The following is a 17,500-nucleotide window of genomic DNA, read 5'->3' on the forward strand; positions in this document are numbered from 1 at the left end:
CCGCAACGTGGATTGCGCAATGACTCGGCTAACTGCTAGCCTGCTGTGCAGTGAGACTGTATTGCTATATGAACTATATTATACATTTCCATAGTTTAGTTAGCTGAGGTATATAATGTACAGTGTATTTTGTCAACAACTGTATGTGTGTAAAGTATTTCTTGTGCTGAGCGATCATAAAACGGCTGCAAAAGACGCACTGTGTGAGGCTCGCCTCCTGCACCCCCGCCGTAGAATTGCTATGTCAACTAAAGCCCACACTTAAACTTTCCACGTGCAAGATTGAATCTATTTAAAAAAATTATTTCATAAGAAGCCAAAAAGTGCAAAAACAATAATGTTGGTGTTGGAGGAGTTGTGAATGACTGCAGGGACACAACATTAGATACACCTGCAGACTGCAGGTGTACCTAATTCAAAACTCCTCCAACACGAACATTATTGTTTTTGCACTTTTTGGCTTCTTATTAAATAACTTTTGTAACCTATTTTCATGGGCTTTCCTCTTTGTGATGTTAAGTTCCTGTTATGCGCTGTTATACAGTATATGCCTTGAGCTCTTATTTTCAAAGCGCTAAGAGCGGAAGTGATGTCACGTTGCGGAGGTTTTTGAAAGAAGGTAAATAAAGTGGTCCTCGTGTAAACTGGAGCCTCCGTGTTTGTTATTTTGTAGTTTCATACAGTATAGGCGACATTTATAAACCCTCGGTTACACTTTTTTAAATAGATTCAATCTTGCACATGGAAAGTTTAAGTGAGGGCTTTAGTTACGGCGCATGGACTTAATTTCTAAGTAAAGGTAAGACCATAATAACGTTTTTTTTATTAAATGTGCTTTTTTGTGTGCTACAGTTTGTATGTGTAAAGTTAAAGTTAAGTTAAAGTACCAATGATTGTCACACACACACTAGGTGTAATGAAATTTGTCCTCTGCATTTGACCCATCCCCTTGATCCCCCCCTGGGAGGTGAGGGGAGCAGTGGGCAGCAGCGGCGCCGCGCCTGGGAATCATTTTAGGTGATTTAACCCCCAATTCCAACCCTTGATGCTGAGTGCCAAGCAGGGAAGAATGCTGGTATGAGCTTTTAAACATAACCCGTTAACTGCTGCCAATCAAATGGTGAATAAGATACTCTTTAGGGTTCATATGTTTGTAAATCTGACTGTGATGAAGTCAGTGCCTCACCAGCCATCAACCTCACCGCACGTCACTGATATATATGTTTTATTGCAAACAGGGAGGAAGAGCCTTATAATGATGACATCAAATACTAATAATTGCCCATTGAACTGTGTAATAAATGTATTTTCTGTATGATTCCAATTATTTTTGACATTTCCTTAAGTAAAAATCGCTGAATTTGCACATTTCCTGTCGTGATGCTGCACAAGCCAAGCCTACCATATAACTAAAACTGAGTTGGATGGCAAGTGTTACCAGTATAATGTTTGCAGAAATATGTAATCGGGCTGGGCGATTGGGCAAAAAAAGAGACCACTTTTAACTTTTTTATATCATTGGATCTTGATTAATACCACTACTTTTTATTTATTTATCAAAGTCGAGTTGTCCCGTGCCGGTTTATACAGAGAACCGTTGCATCCCAACTGTTTATTACTGCAGTATCTTGTAACAAATATTTCCGCAATGTTTGATCGAGGTAATATATGCCAACAGCTGACATTTGTCATTGTGTTCATATCTATGATTGTGTTTACTAGAGGTGCAACAGTACAGGTAACCCACGCTACGGTCCGTACGTGGATTTAGGGCCGCAGTTTTGCTTCTTTTACAGTACAACTTTTTTCCTCTCAAAGTTCTTTTATTATTTTGCTTGTCATGACAAACTTCATTCTGCAGTCAAAGTATCAGTGGTGTAGTGAATACTATAAGACTTATATTTTAAGTTAACATTGACTAAACAACACTTTCAAATGGTGAATTATTATTTGTATTCTTTGATTACTTGTATACATCAGTGCTTCTCACCAGTGCTTTGACAAACGGCAAGCGGTGACCCAGATTTTGGCGTTTAAAAAACCCCTCAAATACTGTATATTATATTTAATGAAAATACATTAAAGTGCAGTTTGAATTTGAAGTACTGTAAAATAAACTGTACCCAAACAAAAAACATGTTTAATTTCAGGAACAAAATGTTTTTATCCACAAACTCAAAAATGATTTGAACAAAAAGTGTCTGCAGAGTTTTTCAGTACATGTTATATCAGAGGAGTTGAATCAGAGCAAACACAAGCAAAAAGTCTGATGATTAAATATTTAGATCAGGGGTGCCAACACTTTTTTTCTGCAGGCGAGCTACTTTTCAATTGACCAAGTCGAGGGGATCTACCTCATTCATATATACAATTTATATTGATTTATTTATAAAAGAGAGGTTTTTGTTAACAAGTTAAAGGTGTGTAATAATAATACAAGCATGTTTAAACACATATTGTACAAAAGCCTATTGTGTGCCGTTAACCAGTTCTGTAATGTTCCTGTGCCTTTAAGTTGGTAGGTCAATCTGTGACGTCATTTTCCCTTTAAAGCACGTCTTTGTCAGAATAACTGGTTTCGATCAATGGTGGCAGCCAGCCTTGTGTGCGTTGACGACTAAAATACCACACACACACACACACACACACACACACACACACACACACACACACACACACACACACACACACACACACATTCACATCTACCTTTCAGCAATAAAGATGATTAAAGGATTCTCTGGCCGGAATCTGTCCATCGTGTCCCAACTCTAAAATAACTGCTATCCCTTCCTTACACATATAGATTCCTTTCTTTCATGAAGACAAGAATATAAGTTGGTTTATTCCCTGATTCTGATGATTTGCATTGATAGAAATCAGACAGTAGTGCTAAAAACGTCCGCATTTTCAAATGGAGGAGAAAAAAGTCCTCCTTTCTGTCTAATACCACATGAAAATGGTTGGTTTTTGGCATCTTTTTTGTCCAGCTTCCATACTCCTTTTTATACCCTTTACAAGAAATACATTGGCTGCAAACTTCGTAGCTTGGTAGCTTGTGTGCGCTCTGGCTTCCTGAGACTCTTAGTTTGTTAGCGCAGGCAGGCTGAAGCAGCGCTTTTATTGTGAAGACAGGAACTGTGCAGTTGGTCTTTAGGGTTTTGACAGCAGGTATGGCGCCAGAGTCTGTTAAAATAAAAAGTGTTTCACACCTTCCTGTCGGTCATTTTTTTTAATAATGATCTCGCTGCAACTAGCGTCATATCACAAGACGCTCAGGTGTCGTGATTGTCAATCAAGTGACGAAAGTGACGTCTTGGTGAAGATTGATGATCCCTAATTTTTAGGAATATTTTTTTAATGCCTGGCTGGCGATCGACTGACACACCCTCCACGATCGACCTGTAGGTCGCGATCGACGTAATGGGCACCCCTGTTTTAGATAAAAAAAGTGTATATTTTTTTCTGATTAAATTAGGTGTGTTCATTCTCTTAGTCGGGGACGAATGCAGCAGTTTACTCACAAAAATATTCTATGAGTGCCTGCGAGTTCGCTTTGAGGGCATGATTATGGCATGCACCACAATGTGAGCTGCAGCAGTCAGTGAGACTAAAGTCTGTCACTGAAATTGTTGCTCCTTCTCAATGTTGTGTTTCCGTTTCTGTGCTAGACATATTCCTTTATTTTATTCTTCTGGGCTGCACTTTCAGCTGTGTGAGGGGGAAAAAGAGGCACAACCCTGATTGGACATTTTTTTCATTGTGACAAGCCTGTCTTTTGCGACGGTGGACAGAGTGTCGCACACGCACACAGACACAAACACATTCACACAAACACGACACGTACACAAACACACACACACATTCACAGACACAGACACAGACACACACTGCCAAGGCAGATTGTTCCGTACAGGATTATATCGAGCATTGTTGCATTATTACTGTTTACTACCTGTGTGTCAAAGTCAAGGCCCGCGGGCCAGATCCGGCCCGTGAATGTATTATCTATGGCCCCCGGGGTGATATTTGATTAGTATTAGATACGGCCCGCAGGCTACAGCCACCTGCTGCTGTTTTGCACGCACCAATACTCCATCCGTGTCGGCGCTAGGAATTTTCAAAATGGGGTCCCAGAGTACATTTTTGGGATCCCACTTTTTTGTAACTGTTTTGAAAACAATGTTCTTTCTCACAATTTATATTGTGTTTTTGAAAAATGTTGTCATAAACGTTGGACTGGAGCCAATCCCAGCTGCACTCGGGCGGAAGGCAGGGTACACGCTGGACTAGTCGCCACCACAACTATTTATACCAGGCCGGGGCAATTATTTTGCCTCGGGGGGGCCAAATTTAGAGTAAAAAATGTGTCGGGGGGCCGGTATATCTATTTTTAGAGACACTAATACAAAACCTCACAATAATGTCTGAATGCTAAAAACGTTATGACAGACCGCCTTAAAAAACGGAATGGAATTTAAATGTTTTTTTACTGAATGAGACACCCAGAATGTACATAACAATAAAAAATACGGGATTTACAATATAAACTATGAACGATAAAACACTGAATGTTGACAACATGTGAACGTCACACACCCTTTTGATCGACATATTTTACAATTAAGCAAAACGCAAAAAAAATGCAACAAATACAGCGAAATATGAATGTGAAGGGTAAACCCTCCCCCCCACCTACAATCTGATATATCTGATGTACCACTAAGCTTTAGAACTTTGTTGTAAAAATCTCCTTCCACGTCTGTCCCTGACACCCGCATTTCAGGCTGGCCTCTCTGGAAACACTCTGTGGAAACGCTCCCCACCCTCACTGCTTGTTGCCTCGTCTGAGCTGCTGTTACTTAGATTGCCATAGTAACTAGTAGGGGTGTGGGAAAAAATCGATTCGAATTCGAATTGCGATTCTCACGTTGTGCGATTCAGAATCGATTCTCGTTTTTAAAAAATCAATTTTTTAAAATTTTTATTAAATTTTTTTTAAATTAATCAATCCAACAAAACAATACACAGCAATACCATAACAATGCAATCCAATTCCAAAACCAAACCCGACCCAGCAACACTCAGAACTGCAATAAACAGAGCAATTGAGGGGAGACACAAACACGACACAGAACAAACCAAAAATAGTGAAACAAAAATGAATATTATCAACAACAGTATCAATATTAGTTACAATTTCAACATAGCAGTGATTAAAAATCATTAGACATTTATAATAATTAAAAAAAAAGAACAATAGTGTCACAGTGGCTTACACTTGCATCGCATCTCATAAGCTTGACAACACACTGTGTCCAATATTTTCACAAAGATAAAATAAGTCATATTTTTGGTTCATTTAATAGTTGAAACAAATTTACATTATTATTATTGCAATCAGTTGATAAAACATTGTCCTTTACAATTATAAAAGCTTTTTACAAAAATCTACTACTCTGCTTGCATGTCAGCAGACTGGGGTAGATCCTGCTGAAAGCCTATGTATTGAATGAATAGACAATCCTTTTGAATCGGGAAAAAATTGTTTTTGAATCGAGAATCGTGTTGAATTGAAAAAAAAATCGATATTGAATCGAATCGTGGGACACCCAAAGATTCACAGCCCTGGTAACTAGTATATCATGCAAAAGTGCAGATTCCAACCACTGAAATACTTTGCATAGTTCAAGACTTATAGGCATTTGACAACACCACTGCACATCATAATGGCAGCTACAGTCTCCATCTTAAAGATCTAAAAAAAATATTTGGGAATGTCCGGCGGGCCAGAATTTGCTCAGGTCTGATTTACACTCAAATTCCCAGGTGCATGTCTTTGGAGGTGGCCAGAGTACCCGGAGAGAAACCGGCAGTCACGGGTAGAACATGCAAACACCACACAGAAAGACCCTGAGCCTGGGAATCGTACCCAGGAGTTTCTTGCTGTGAAGCACAAGCGCCAACCACACCACCCTATTAGGCCCTCAGTCATATCTATTTCGAGTTTGTCGTTCATGGTAACAAGCAGCAAGTCGTGACTTTGCCTCGATGTTTGACAACAAATGTTCCTTAACCAAAACCGTCTAGATTCTGCCACTCATAGCGACGTTCAGACTTCCCAGAGAGGCAGTATTTGTTTACCTCTACCTCTGTACGGCAGTGGTGGTGTTCTTCACTCACCTTAGAAGCGGCATCAAAGCACACGAAGCCCATGCTGAAGTCAACAGTTAGTCCCATAAGGTGGCTCTCCATGATACAGGCGTACGTTTTACACTGCATGGAGGAGAAAAAATAGTGAACTTTGCGCTAAACAAACAGACACAGAAATCTCTTTCTTTCCCGCTAGCTAATGTCATTAATCTTCAGCCTGAGCCTGCCGCTATAATGATCATCCTTTATAGACATTGCCCACCTGTATCCGCTCCACTTCCAGGAAAGTGGCCATCTGGAAGGCCTTTTCCCAAACCAGCAGCTCCGACTCGAGCTCCACGCCGAAGAACATATCCTCGCCGCTCTCTGTTTGCACGCTGAAGCAGTGCTGCCGCTTGTCCACCAGGTCGTTGTCCTGAGGAGACAACAGACGTCGTGTGTGGGTCCAATGACAGTGACACCGAACACAAGATCCCCAGAATGACTTTAGAAAGGCTGTACCACTGCTACTATCAACTACACTCCATTGCTGCAGTTGTCATCGTCTAATTATAAAAATAAAAAGTATTGTGCATGTCATCTTAAAAAAGACTGAAAATAAATATTATGCGTTTATTTAACCCTTAGGGGACAAAGGCAGACCTTTTTATCCATAGTAAAGTAATTGTTTTGCTCTATTGTTGGCCATAATTGTTGTGTTACTACATTATACAATTTTCTTAAAGATTTTTTTTCATGTTAAATTCAATTCTTGCACAGCAGTACGATTTATTGGAAGAAATTCGACAACTGAGATAGGCTCCAGCACCCCCTGAAAGGTACAAGCAGTAGAAAATGGAGGAATGGATGGATGTCACAGTTTTCAGTTAGTATACATTTGTGTTATGATCTTTATTAGGGCCAGAGCCTTCTTCTATACGCATGGACTTTGGACGCGTTTTAGGGGCCCTTAACATGCACGAAAAGTCCCCATATTTTGCAGGTGCATCAGGTATGGCAACATTTTTTAGATTTTGTGGGTCCTGAAATTGCAATTTCAAAATTGGCTCTCTAGCGCCACCTTTAATATTGGAAAATATTTGCCCCTCCTACCAGTTTCACGTATCGAAGTAAAAATCGCAGGAGACGTCTATCATGACGAGACGCATGTAAAAGTCTCAGGAACCCATACCTGAAAACAAACAGAACGTTGGCCACCTTGGTTGCATCCGGTGTCCCCTAGATGGGGGCGGGGGGTCACCTACAAATACGGTCCTCTCCAAGGTTTCTCATAGTCATTCACATCCTTGCCCTTATGTGGGCTCTGTACCACGGATGTCGTTGTGGCTTGTGCAGCCCTTTGAGACACTTGTGATTTAGGGCTATATAAATAAACATTGATTGACATTGATTGATTGGTTTTCGTCTACCATTATTCGGCAAAAAAAGGGGTCGTACTTTAACAAACTCCTCGTAGGGACTTTGACCAAATGAGTCGCGGTTAAACTTACAGATACTACACATGTGGGCGATGATAAATTGCGAACACGTTTTGCCAACGCCATAAGATGTGGGCGTGGCATGGCACCAAACATTCCTTTGATGATTTACCACAAAACACGAAACGTTAATAACTCACCTCGACAAATTCAAATCAGTATAAATGGATGGATGGATAATATCCATGGATAATATCCATATTATCCATGGATATTATCCATGGTGTCACAGCCAGGGCGCATTCCAATGCGCACTCATCTGTGCGCTCTGCTGATTGCGCCTCCAAGAGCGCACCTGCGCGCGCCACTCCGGCAGAGGCTGCGCCGGTGCACAGGTGCAATCAATCACCGGCAATCAGCACACCTGAAGCTGATCATCAGGCCTGCTTTCATAAGCCTGCACAACCTGCTATCCCGCAACAGAACGTAGTCATCTGTTCCCGTACATCTGCCTTCGTTCCACGTTTCGAGCTGTGTCTCGTTTTCCCGCGTTCCCTCTGTTTCCTTGGCTGCCTCTTGAATCTCGACCTACCGCTTGGACACGGACCTTCGACGCCTCGCTATAGCCCCAGACTTCCTGCCTGCTCACGGATCTACGAGCTCGCTCTGCCCCTGTTGGACTTCCGCCTGTCTCGCTCAACACTCACAGTAACACTCAGCAATTAATTCCCACACATAGTCACACACCATACACTCTTGTATTTTGTCACACTCCATTCCCTTGTTTATTTAATATTATATTTTGTTATTTATATATATATATAGTTCATATATATTAATAAATAGAGCTTAATACTATGCCCCTGTTGTCTGTGCCGTCTCCTCCTCCTGTACACATAACAAATAGATAATATCCATCCATCCATTTTCTACCGCTTGTCCCTTAATATGCATATTATCCATGGATAATATGGATATTATCCATCCATCCATTTTCTACCGCTTGTCCCTTTCGGGGTCGCGGAGGGTGCTGGAGCCTATCTCAGCTGCATTCGGGTGGATGGCAGGGTACACCCTGGACAAGTCAGCACCTCATCGCAGGGCCAACAGATAGACAGACAACATTCACACTCATATATTATTGAAATATTTGCTTTGTATATATATATATATATATATATATATATATATATATAATTATATTGCATTTTTTTGTCTTGAGCGGTCTAAGTGCATGAGCCTCTCCCCCATGGGGACTTACCTTTAAAATCTTGCACATGATTTCATAAACAGTAAAGCTTTTCTCTGCTCGGGTCCAGTCCCATGTTGTCACCTGAAAGTGGAAGACCTTTCAGTAAATGAATGGTTGTTGATGGTTGCTGTTTTTAAAAGGTTGCTTCTTCACACTGAGTGGCCCTCGCTGTCTTCGATAATAAACAAGCTGCCACAATGCATAGCCTCCACTCACATTAGCATATTTCATTTAGATCAAGTGGAGCCAGAAATAACACTTATGTACCTTTGCACATCTCCATTATGACGAAAGCTTATGCCGATTGTCATAATCTCTTAATATCAATATCAGTATAAAAACATTTGATGATCATCATCAATCACAGGGTAGATCACCAATAGGTGCGAGCTAGATAAATACGTACAAAAGTAGAAATAAACAACACGGGTTTGAATGTAAGCTTACCGGAGGAGCACAGAACTTAAAAAGAGAGGAACCCCTTAAAGCCAGAAACTTTGGCGAGTACATTCGGTCCTGGACTGAGTCCTGCTCCTTCTCGGCGGCCCAGCCCATGTAGATGATCTGTGCAATGGAGCAAAATGTTGGACTCAATAACAGGAAACAATTTATTACAAGGATTATAATGATTAGCAATAAAATATTACTTATTTTAATCAATACTAATGTGTTGTTTGGATGCTAGTGTATGAACTCATAAAAGTGTAATTCTAATGCTAGTACATGCGCCAAAACATATACATTTGTATCATATCATACATATCAAAGTGTAATGCCAATACTAGCACGTGTTTTAGCTTTGATAAATTCGTCAAGCATATTGCTAACGCGTACAAGTTTGGCGCAAGTTATAAATGTGTGATGCTAATGCTAACAAATGTATGAATTATGTTACGGCAGTGTGCTAATGCTAATACTAGAGTGTGTACTGGTTCGGCTCATATAATGCTGGAGCGTCAAAACGTTTTTTGTCGGTCCACGGCACACATTCTAAATATACAAATAAACAAAAGAAAGAAAATAAAACGGTAAACGTTGAAAAAAGAGCAAAAGGCGTAACGTAAAGACAGAAACAAATGCTAAAACTAATAATAGGCTTTGTCAATGTTGCGTCTGACCAGTCTTCCTCTCAGGGAATTAAAGTCACTGTTCAATCCCAAGTTCTTTCAGATGACATATATGCTGAGTAAGAAGGACCATCAAGACAGAATCGGAATATTATCAAGTTTTACTAAAGCTTTAGGAGACCAGTCCTACAGTCTGTTAATAGAGGCATCTACAAGCGGTCTGAAAATCAAATGGGAAGAGACAACTTATTGAATACGAAAACAGCCCCCACCCTGCCCAGAAAGGAATACAGCCTCATTGTTCTAATGCTGATAAGGTAAAAAGGGAGTATTCTATACTTCCACAGCACAGAGTTTACTTGCGGACATAAGATACAAGCAAAAAGCGTACACATGGGAAAATATTAGCTGCTTTAAACATGACTATGAATAAAGAAAGAACTCTTAAAAATATATGCATTCTCCACATCAACCATAAAACAAAGCTGACAGGCTTTTTTTGAAAAATAGTTTTAGCATGGCAGTAAATGCAGTGGTGGAAAATGTTGGGACACTTCTGATGTAATTGAAGCATACTATGCTAATGCTAGCAAGTATACCAGCCCATAGATATATACATTTTAGCAGGGCCCACTTTCCCATCTAATGCAATGCGTTGTATATTGAAAATAAATCCTAACTTGGTTTGTTCTCCATTGAGTTTCATGCAGTTTGCTTTATTTTCAACATAAAAATCATATCCTTGTTTCAACAAAACGGCGTACTTTGCAATTGTATGCAGAACAATATGCCAGTTAATAAAATACGCTGACACTTTGCCCCTACTAGCTTACTGTAGGCTCGTCGTAGGCACACAGCTCAAAAGGGACGTGACGTATCTCGTTATAAAGCTGAAATGTTATTTGAGATGTGTTAACGTTAGCTCAGGTTAACTTGAGTGAGTGCAAAGCTAACGTTGATGCTGCAGTCTTGGATTGTGCTAAAAATAAGAGTAGCGTCAGCGAAGTTTGCCTGTTAACATGAACCCGCTTCGCACGCCAGGTAGCAGTAACCAAAATAGGAGTGAAAAGTTATTAATAATATTAATTTTGCATTAAAGAAACGCTGTAATTGTGTGAATACTCCAAAGCATTGCACACATATGGTTTTCTACACCAAAATTAATCTATTTATTATTCAACTTCTTCTTCTTCTCCAGATTTTGGCGCGTTCTACCTTCCACATTTTTCACATGATTCAAACCATTCCAACTTTAAACTGTTCAGCCTATTTGGGAATTGCGGGCTTTCCCTTGACAAATTCCAAATATTCCCAGATTTCCAGGAATGCCAGGTTTTCCGGGACATTTTTCCCATTCAAAATGAATGAGCCATTTTTCAAACTTTCACCATTTCCACATTTTTTAACCGATTCAAACCATTCCACCTTCAACACATTCCACCATTCTGGAAATTCAAACTACTCTTTTTCCAAATTAAAAAAAAAAAAAAAAAGGATTTTCCAGAATTCCTGGTTTTCCAAAGCCCTATTTCCCCCCTTTTTTCTGGCGACTACTCCTTCCACAGTTTTCAATGCATTTTAACCATTCCACCGTCAAAACATTCCTCTTAATCAGGACATAAAAAAAGTAGTTTTTTGAACTGGAAAATTTCCCGGTTTTCCCGAAATTCCAGGAATTCCGTAATACTCCTTCTCAACTCAACATGTTACTACTTCAATATTTCTCAACCGATTTGAAAAATTCCAACACCAACCATTTCAACTCATTCAGAACATTCAAGTTTTTTTTTTTTACCATTTAAAAAAAAAATCCCGGTTTTCCCAAAATTCCAGGAATTCCGTAATACTCCTTCTCAATTCAACATGTTACCACTTCAATATTTCTCAACCGATTTGAAACATTCCAACACCAACCATTTCAACTCATTCAGAACAGTCAAGGTTTTTTTTTACCATTTTTTAAAAAAATCCCGGTTTTCCCGAAATTCCAAAAATTCCGTAATACCCCTTCTCAATTCAACATGTTACTACTTCAATATTTCTCAACCGATTTGAAAAATTCCAACACCAACCATTTCAACTCATACAGAACATTCAATGTATTTTTTTTGTTTTTTTTACCATTTTCAAAAAAATTCCCGCTTGTCCCGAAATTCCCAAAGTTTTTGGAAATTCCCATTCAAATCAATGGGACATTCTTCAAAGTTCCACAACTCCCACAATTTTCATCTGATTCAAACTGTTCCAACTTCAAAATATACAGCCTATTCAAAATTGTGTGCTCTACTTCAACAATTCAAAAAAAAAAGGCGGGTCAACTTCAGCATTGGAGCATTCAATTCCTTCAGGAATTGCCCTCATCTAGTTGTCATACTGTATGTTGTTGTCGCTGTACGGTGTGTTCATTTTAAAACCAAGACTTTCACTAGTGAGTTGAACAGTTGACTCAAAGTTCAAATGCTAATAGAGCGACAGTGCTAATAGGGGCCGTGACAGTCGTCAGGAGATGAAGGGAGCCTGCTTTGGGGGCGCATTGGCGGGGTGTTGAAAGGGAAGAAGTGACAAGTACAAATGTTGTAAAAAGACATCAAGTGTGACCGTCACTCCTCATTAAAAACAGCCGAGATAAAACCGACATGTTTGACGACTGACAAAAACGAGCGGCTGAAAGATTTGGGACGATCTCTCCATTGAACTCTCATGTGGATTCATGTAAGTAAAATCTGAATGAATTAACACGCACACACACACACACACACACACACACACACACACACACACACACACACACACACACACACACACACACACACACACACACACACACACACACACACGACTGAAGGCGATGAAGTTGTTTTCTCATTAATTCTCTCAGGATTATGATGCAAACTTATAGCGGAGGTTTCAACACTTGGTAAGATGAAGCATGTCCTTTCTCTGACTTGATGGTCTGCTTTCGCTCTTACTTATTAAAATAAAATATTTTATTTTAAAAAAAAAACATAATTTTTGGTCGCACACACACACTAACCTGCTGGTTGACTGGAAAATTGCGGTTGATCTTCTTCACCTGTCGACATAAAGAAGTCAGTCAATGTGGCTCAAACTAAACTTGTGTGATAACCATAGAACGAGAAATGTAGATGTCGTAAAAAGCTAAATGGCTAACTTGGACATGACCGGAGAAGCAAGATTTATTTTTCTACTTCATGATATAGCGATTTATGTAAACACACTGGTTGGTTAGCAATGTTAAAATGTGACTTAAAACTTTGCCTGGGCAGTTTTATTAGGTTTTATGATGGCCACAGTTTGACCCTGGGATAGACTAATCTAGGGGTCCCCAAACTACGGCCCGCGGGCCAGATACGGCCCGCCAGCGTCCAAAATCCGGCCCTCGTGTAGTCCCCAGTAAAAAAAAAAAAGACTTTTATTTTTTTTAAATATTATCTTTTTAATTTGTCCTTTCTAGCCCACCCATCAATCCATTTTCTACCGCTTGTTACTCTCGGGGTCTCCTAGCCGCTCTGGCAAATCATATTTTCTAAAAATGCATTTTCCCATAGATAACGTGACGGCATCACGCTCGCGCTGCAGTGTCAGGCGAGCGCGTGGCACGTGCGCGCTCTTTCAGTCAATTAGTGCACGAGGGAAAAAAATGGCGAAATCGTTGGGGAAACGTAAAATAGACTCAAAGTGTAGAGTTTTTACACATCAATTGACTTTTTTTTGTTCAGTGTAAGGAAAAGGCAATTTGTTTCATCTGCAATGAGACAGACTATATACATATATATATATATATATATATATATATATATATATATATATATGTAGCCCAGCCCCCGGCCAAATTATTTTAACCCAATGCGGCTCCCGGGTCAAAAAGTTTGGGGACCCCTGGACTAATCCATTAGTTCATATTGTAGCAAGGACCAGCAAGGACAGATCACATTCACCTGTATGTAGTGTAATGAAATTAAATTATATATATACTGTATAATAAATATATACTGTAGTCTATATAGAATACATATATATTATTCATATCCCATAATACCAAATGTATTAAATACAATTATACATGGAAATAATACATGCTGTGAATACATACTGTATGGGATGTCAGGGGTGCTTAAAAAAATCGATTCACAAACGAATCACAGTTCTTATTTATTAGATTTTTAAATTGATCGAGTGAAATCATGTTTTAATAAATTTTTAGAAATACGTTTTTTAGGCCGTCTCCGCACTTATAGGAGCCAAGAGGCGCTTTTGTTACCTTTAACCTGTTGTGAATAGGTTCTATTATCATTTTTATATCAAACAATATGTTTCAAGAATCTGTTCGAATCGAGAATCGTGTTGATTTTAAAATCGATTCTGAATTGAATCGCCACCCTAAGAATCACTTTCCTATTGTATATATTAAATATACATTATGAAAATGTTAATTGAAATAAACAACCAAAATAAAATGAAAAAATACAGAATTTGTATATCAAATGTTTCACTTATTTATTGATACGTATTCATAGCCTGCCCTCATTTGAAGGTGCCAACTCCACTTTGTGGTGTGTTGAAAGCGCAGCAGTGGATGTAAGCGCTGCGGTTACACTGCCTCCGGAAAGTATTCACAGCGCTTCCCATTTCCCACATTTGGTTGTTTTACAGCCGTATTCTTAGATGGAATAAATTCATTTTTGTCCTCAATATTCTACAGACAATACCCCATAATGACAATTTGAGAATATTTTTGTATTAAAAATAAAGACTAAAAAAATCACACGTAAATAAGTATTAACAGCCTTCGCTCAATACTTTGCACGTTTGGCAGCAATTACATCTTTAAGTCTTTTTGAATATGACGCCACAAGCTTGGCACAAATATCTTCATGTAGTTTTGCCCATTCCTCTTTGCAGCACTTCTCAAGCTCCATCAGAATGGATGGGAAGTGTTGGTTTTCCATCCAGAATGTCTCTGTACTTTGTTGCATTCATCTTTCCCTCGATCCTGACTAGTCTCCCAGCTCCTGCTGTTGAAATCCATCCCCACATCATGATGCTGCCACCACCATGCTTCACTGTAGGGATGGTATTGGCCTGGTGATGAGCGGTGCTTGGTTTCCTCCAAACATGACGCCTGAAATTCACGCCAGAGAGTTCACTCTTTGTCTCATCAGACCAGATAATTTTGTGTCTCATGGCCTGAGAGTCTTTCAGGTGCATTTTGGCAAACATTTTACCAAGAAATGGCTTCTGTCTGGAACCTCTACCATACAGGCCTGATTGGTGGATTGCTGCAGAGATGGTTGTCCTTCTGGAAGGTTCTCCTCTCTCCGCAGAGGAATGCTGTAGCTCTGACAAAGTAACCATCAAGTTCTTGGTCACCTCCCTGCCCAAAGATAGGTGTGCCAACCTTGTGGCATCGTATTTTTTTATTTATTTATTAAATTTGCAAAATAAAAAAACACTGTCATTATGAGGTATTGTCTGTGAAATTTTGAGTACAAAAATTAATTTATTCCATTTTAGTATAAGGCTGTAACATATTACAATAAGGAAAGAGTGAAGCGCTGTGAATACTTTCCAGATGTACTGTACGTGCGTTCAACCTCTGTTATTATCACAGCGTACGTCACCTCCCACACTTTAACATTTGTACAAATTGCCGTCATTTCAGACCCATACACACCCCCGCACCGCTGCAGCTCTCATTGCTGACGTCTTAATTCCTGCCTCTAGCCTATAACTTGCTCCTACATTGGGATTATATACTAAGAACATGTGGCTACAGCTCATGAGCGTGAAAAACATATATTTTTTAATTGGTCCTAAAAATATACAACCCATCATGACGCAACTTTTCTGTGTTGTGTCCGTTTGAAATGTGAAAAAAAGCCTGTTTGGTGAGAAACTCTCTTTTAAAAGCAAATTTACACTGATTGACATCGTCTCCGGTTTGAGCCTAAAAGGTGTTCAAAATCAATAGGATTCCTAATGAAAATGTAAATGAAACTTGTTTGAACATAGCGGCAGCCTGTCACTGTATTTACAGTATGTACTCATTTGACCCTTGACCTTAGCCATCTCAATTATCCTGTGTCAGATATCTGTCAAAACTAATAGGTATCTCGCTTAGCTCTGCCTATATTTTTGAGGTCCAGTGAATCGGCATCAAGGGGTAGACAGGAAACCAGGTTTGACCTTTCTCCCTCAGACAACATTTAAAAGCAATAGGGTCCCTACTTCGGTACAGGAAAAAAAGATTGGTTCAAAAGTGACAAGGAATGTGACCCCAGGTACCTTAGTTATCAGGTGCCGTCAAAATCAGTAGGACTCTTACTTTGATGTGGCACAAAAATCTTTGAAATAGCAAAAAAATATTTCAAGAGGTGACCAGGACTACCTTGGCCATTGATTCAAAATCAATAGGGTTCTTCCTTTGACTCACATATACGGAAATGTGTGAAGGTTTGAATGAAACCTCAGCCATTTTATGTGTGGTTCAAAACCAATAGGGTTTATGGTTGTCCCGATACCAATATTTTGGTACCGGTACCAAAATATATTTCTATACTTTGATACTTTTCTAAATAAAGGGGACCACAAAAAAATTGCATTATTGGCTTTATTTTAACCAAAAAATCTTAGGGTACAATAAACATGTTTCTCATTGCAATCGAAGAACAATTTTGTCCTTGAATAAAATAGTGAACATACTAGACAACTTGTCTTTTAGTAGTAAGTAAACAAACAAAGGCTCCTAATTAGTCTGCTGACGTATGCAGTAACATATTGTGTCATTTCCCATTCTATTATTTTGTCAAAATTATAAAGGACATGCTGTAAAAATGGATAATTAATCTACTTGTTCATTTACTGTTAATATCTGCTTATTTTCTCTTTTAACATGTTCTATCTACACTTCTGTTCAAATGTAATAATCACATATTCTTCTGTTTGGATACTTGGCATTAGTTAAAGTTTGACCCATTTGCATTTGACCCATCCCCTTGTTCACACCCTGGGAGGTGAGGGGAGCAGTGGGCAGCAGCGGTGGCCGCGCCCGGGAATCGTTTTTGGTGATTCAACCCCCAATTCCAACCCTTGATGCTGAGTTTGGCACTCAAGTAATGGGTCCCATTTTTAAAGTCTTTGGTATGACTCGGCCGGGGTTTGAACTCACAACCTATCAATGTCAGGGCGGACACTCTAACCACTTTTGGATGATACCACAAATTTAGGTATCAATCCGATACCTAGTAGTTACAGGATCATACATTGGTCATATTCAAAGTCCTCATGTGTCCAGGGACGTATTTCCTGAGTTTATAAACATAATATGAGTTTTAAAAAAAGGAAACAAGTTTTTGTGAGGATAAAAAATATCGATGTAATCATAGTATTATCGACTAGATACGCCTGTACTTGGTATCATTACAGTGGATGTCAAGTGTAGATCCACCCATGGCCTTTGTTTACATTCAGGCGCGCTAGCTTTTGTTAGCGGTGACTGCGGTGAGCTATTGTATCCTACTAGGGTGTTTAGTGAAACATGTTTAGCTATTCCTCGTCCTGCAGGGATGATACTTGTAAGAAATGTACTT

At 39.3% G+C, this 17,500-nt stretch overlaps 1 protein-coding gene across 1 annotated transcript in view; it reads right to left on the reverse strand.

Moving 5' to 3' along the window:
- sntg1 (syntrophin, gamma 1) overlaps positions 1-17,500 on the reverse strand; it is a 114,978-nt gene that overhangs the window by 14,487 nt on the left and 82,991 nt on the right. The window contains exons 13-17 of the mRNA XM_061979352.2: positions 12,925-12,963; positions 9,271-9,387; positions 8,833-8,904; positions 6,416-6,568; positions 6,184-6,276 (exon numbers count right to left, since the gene is read on the reverse strand). Coding sequence (XP_061835336.2) covers positions 6,184-6,276; positions 6,416-6,568; positions 8,833-8,904; positions 9,271-9,387; positions 12,925-12,963 — 474 coding nt within the window. The remainder of the gene's footprint in view (positions 1-6,183; positions 6,277-6,415; positions 6,569-8,832; positions 8,905-9,270; positions 9,388-12,924; positions 12,964-17,500) is intronic.

This window comes from Nerophis lumbriciformis, linkage group LG19 (genome assembly GCF_033978685.3).
Source record: "Nerophis lumbriciformis linkage group LG19, RoL_Nlum_v2.1, whole genome shotgun sequence".
NCBI lineage: Eukaryota > Metazoa > Chordata > Actinopteri > Syngnathiformes > Syngnathidae > Nerophis > Nerophis lumbriciformis.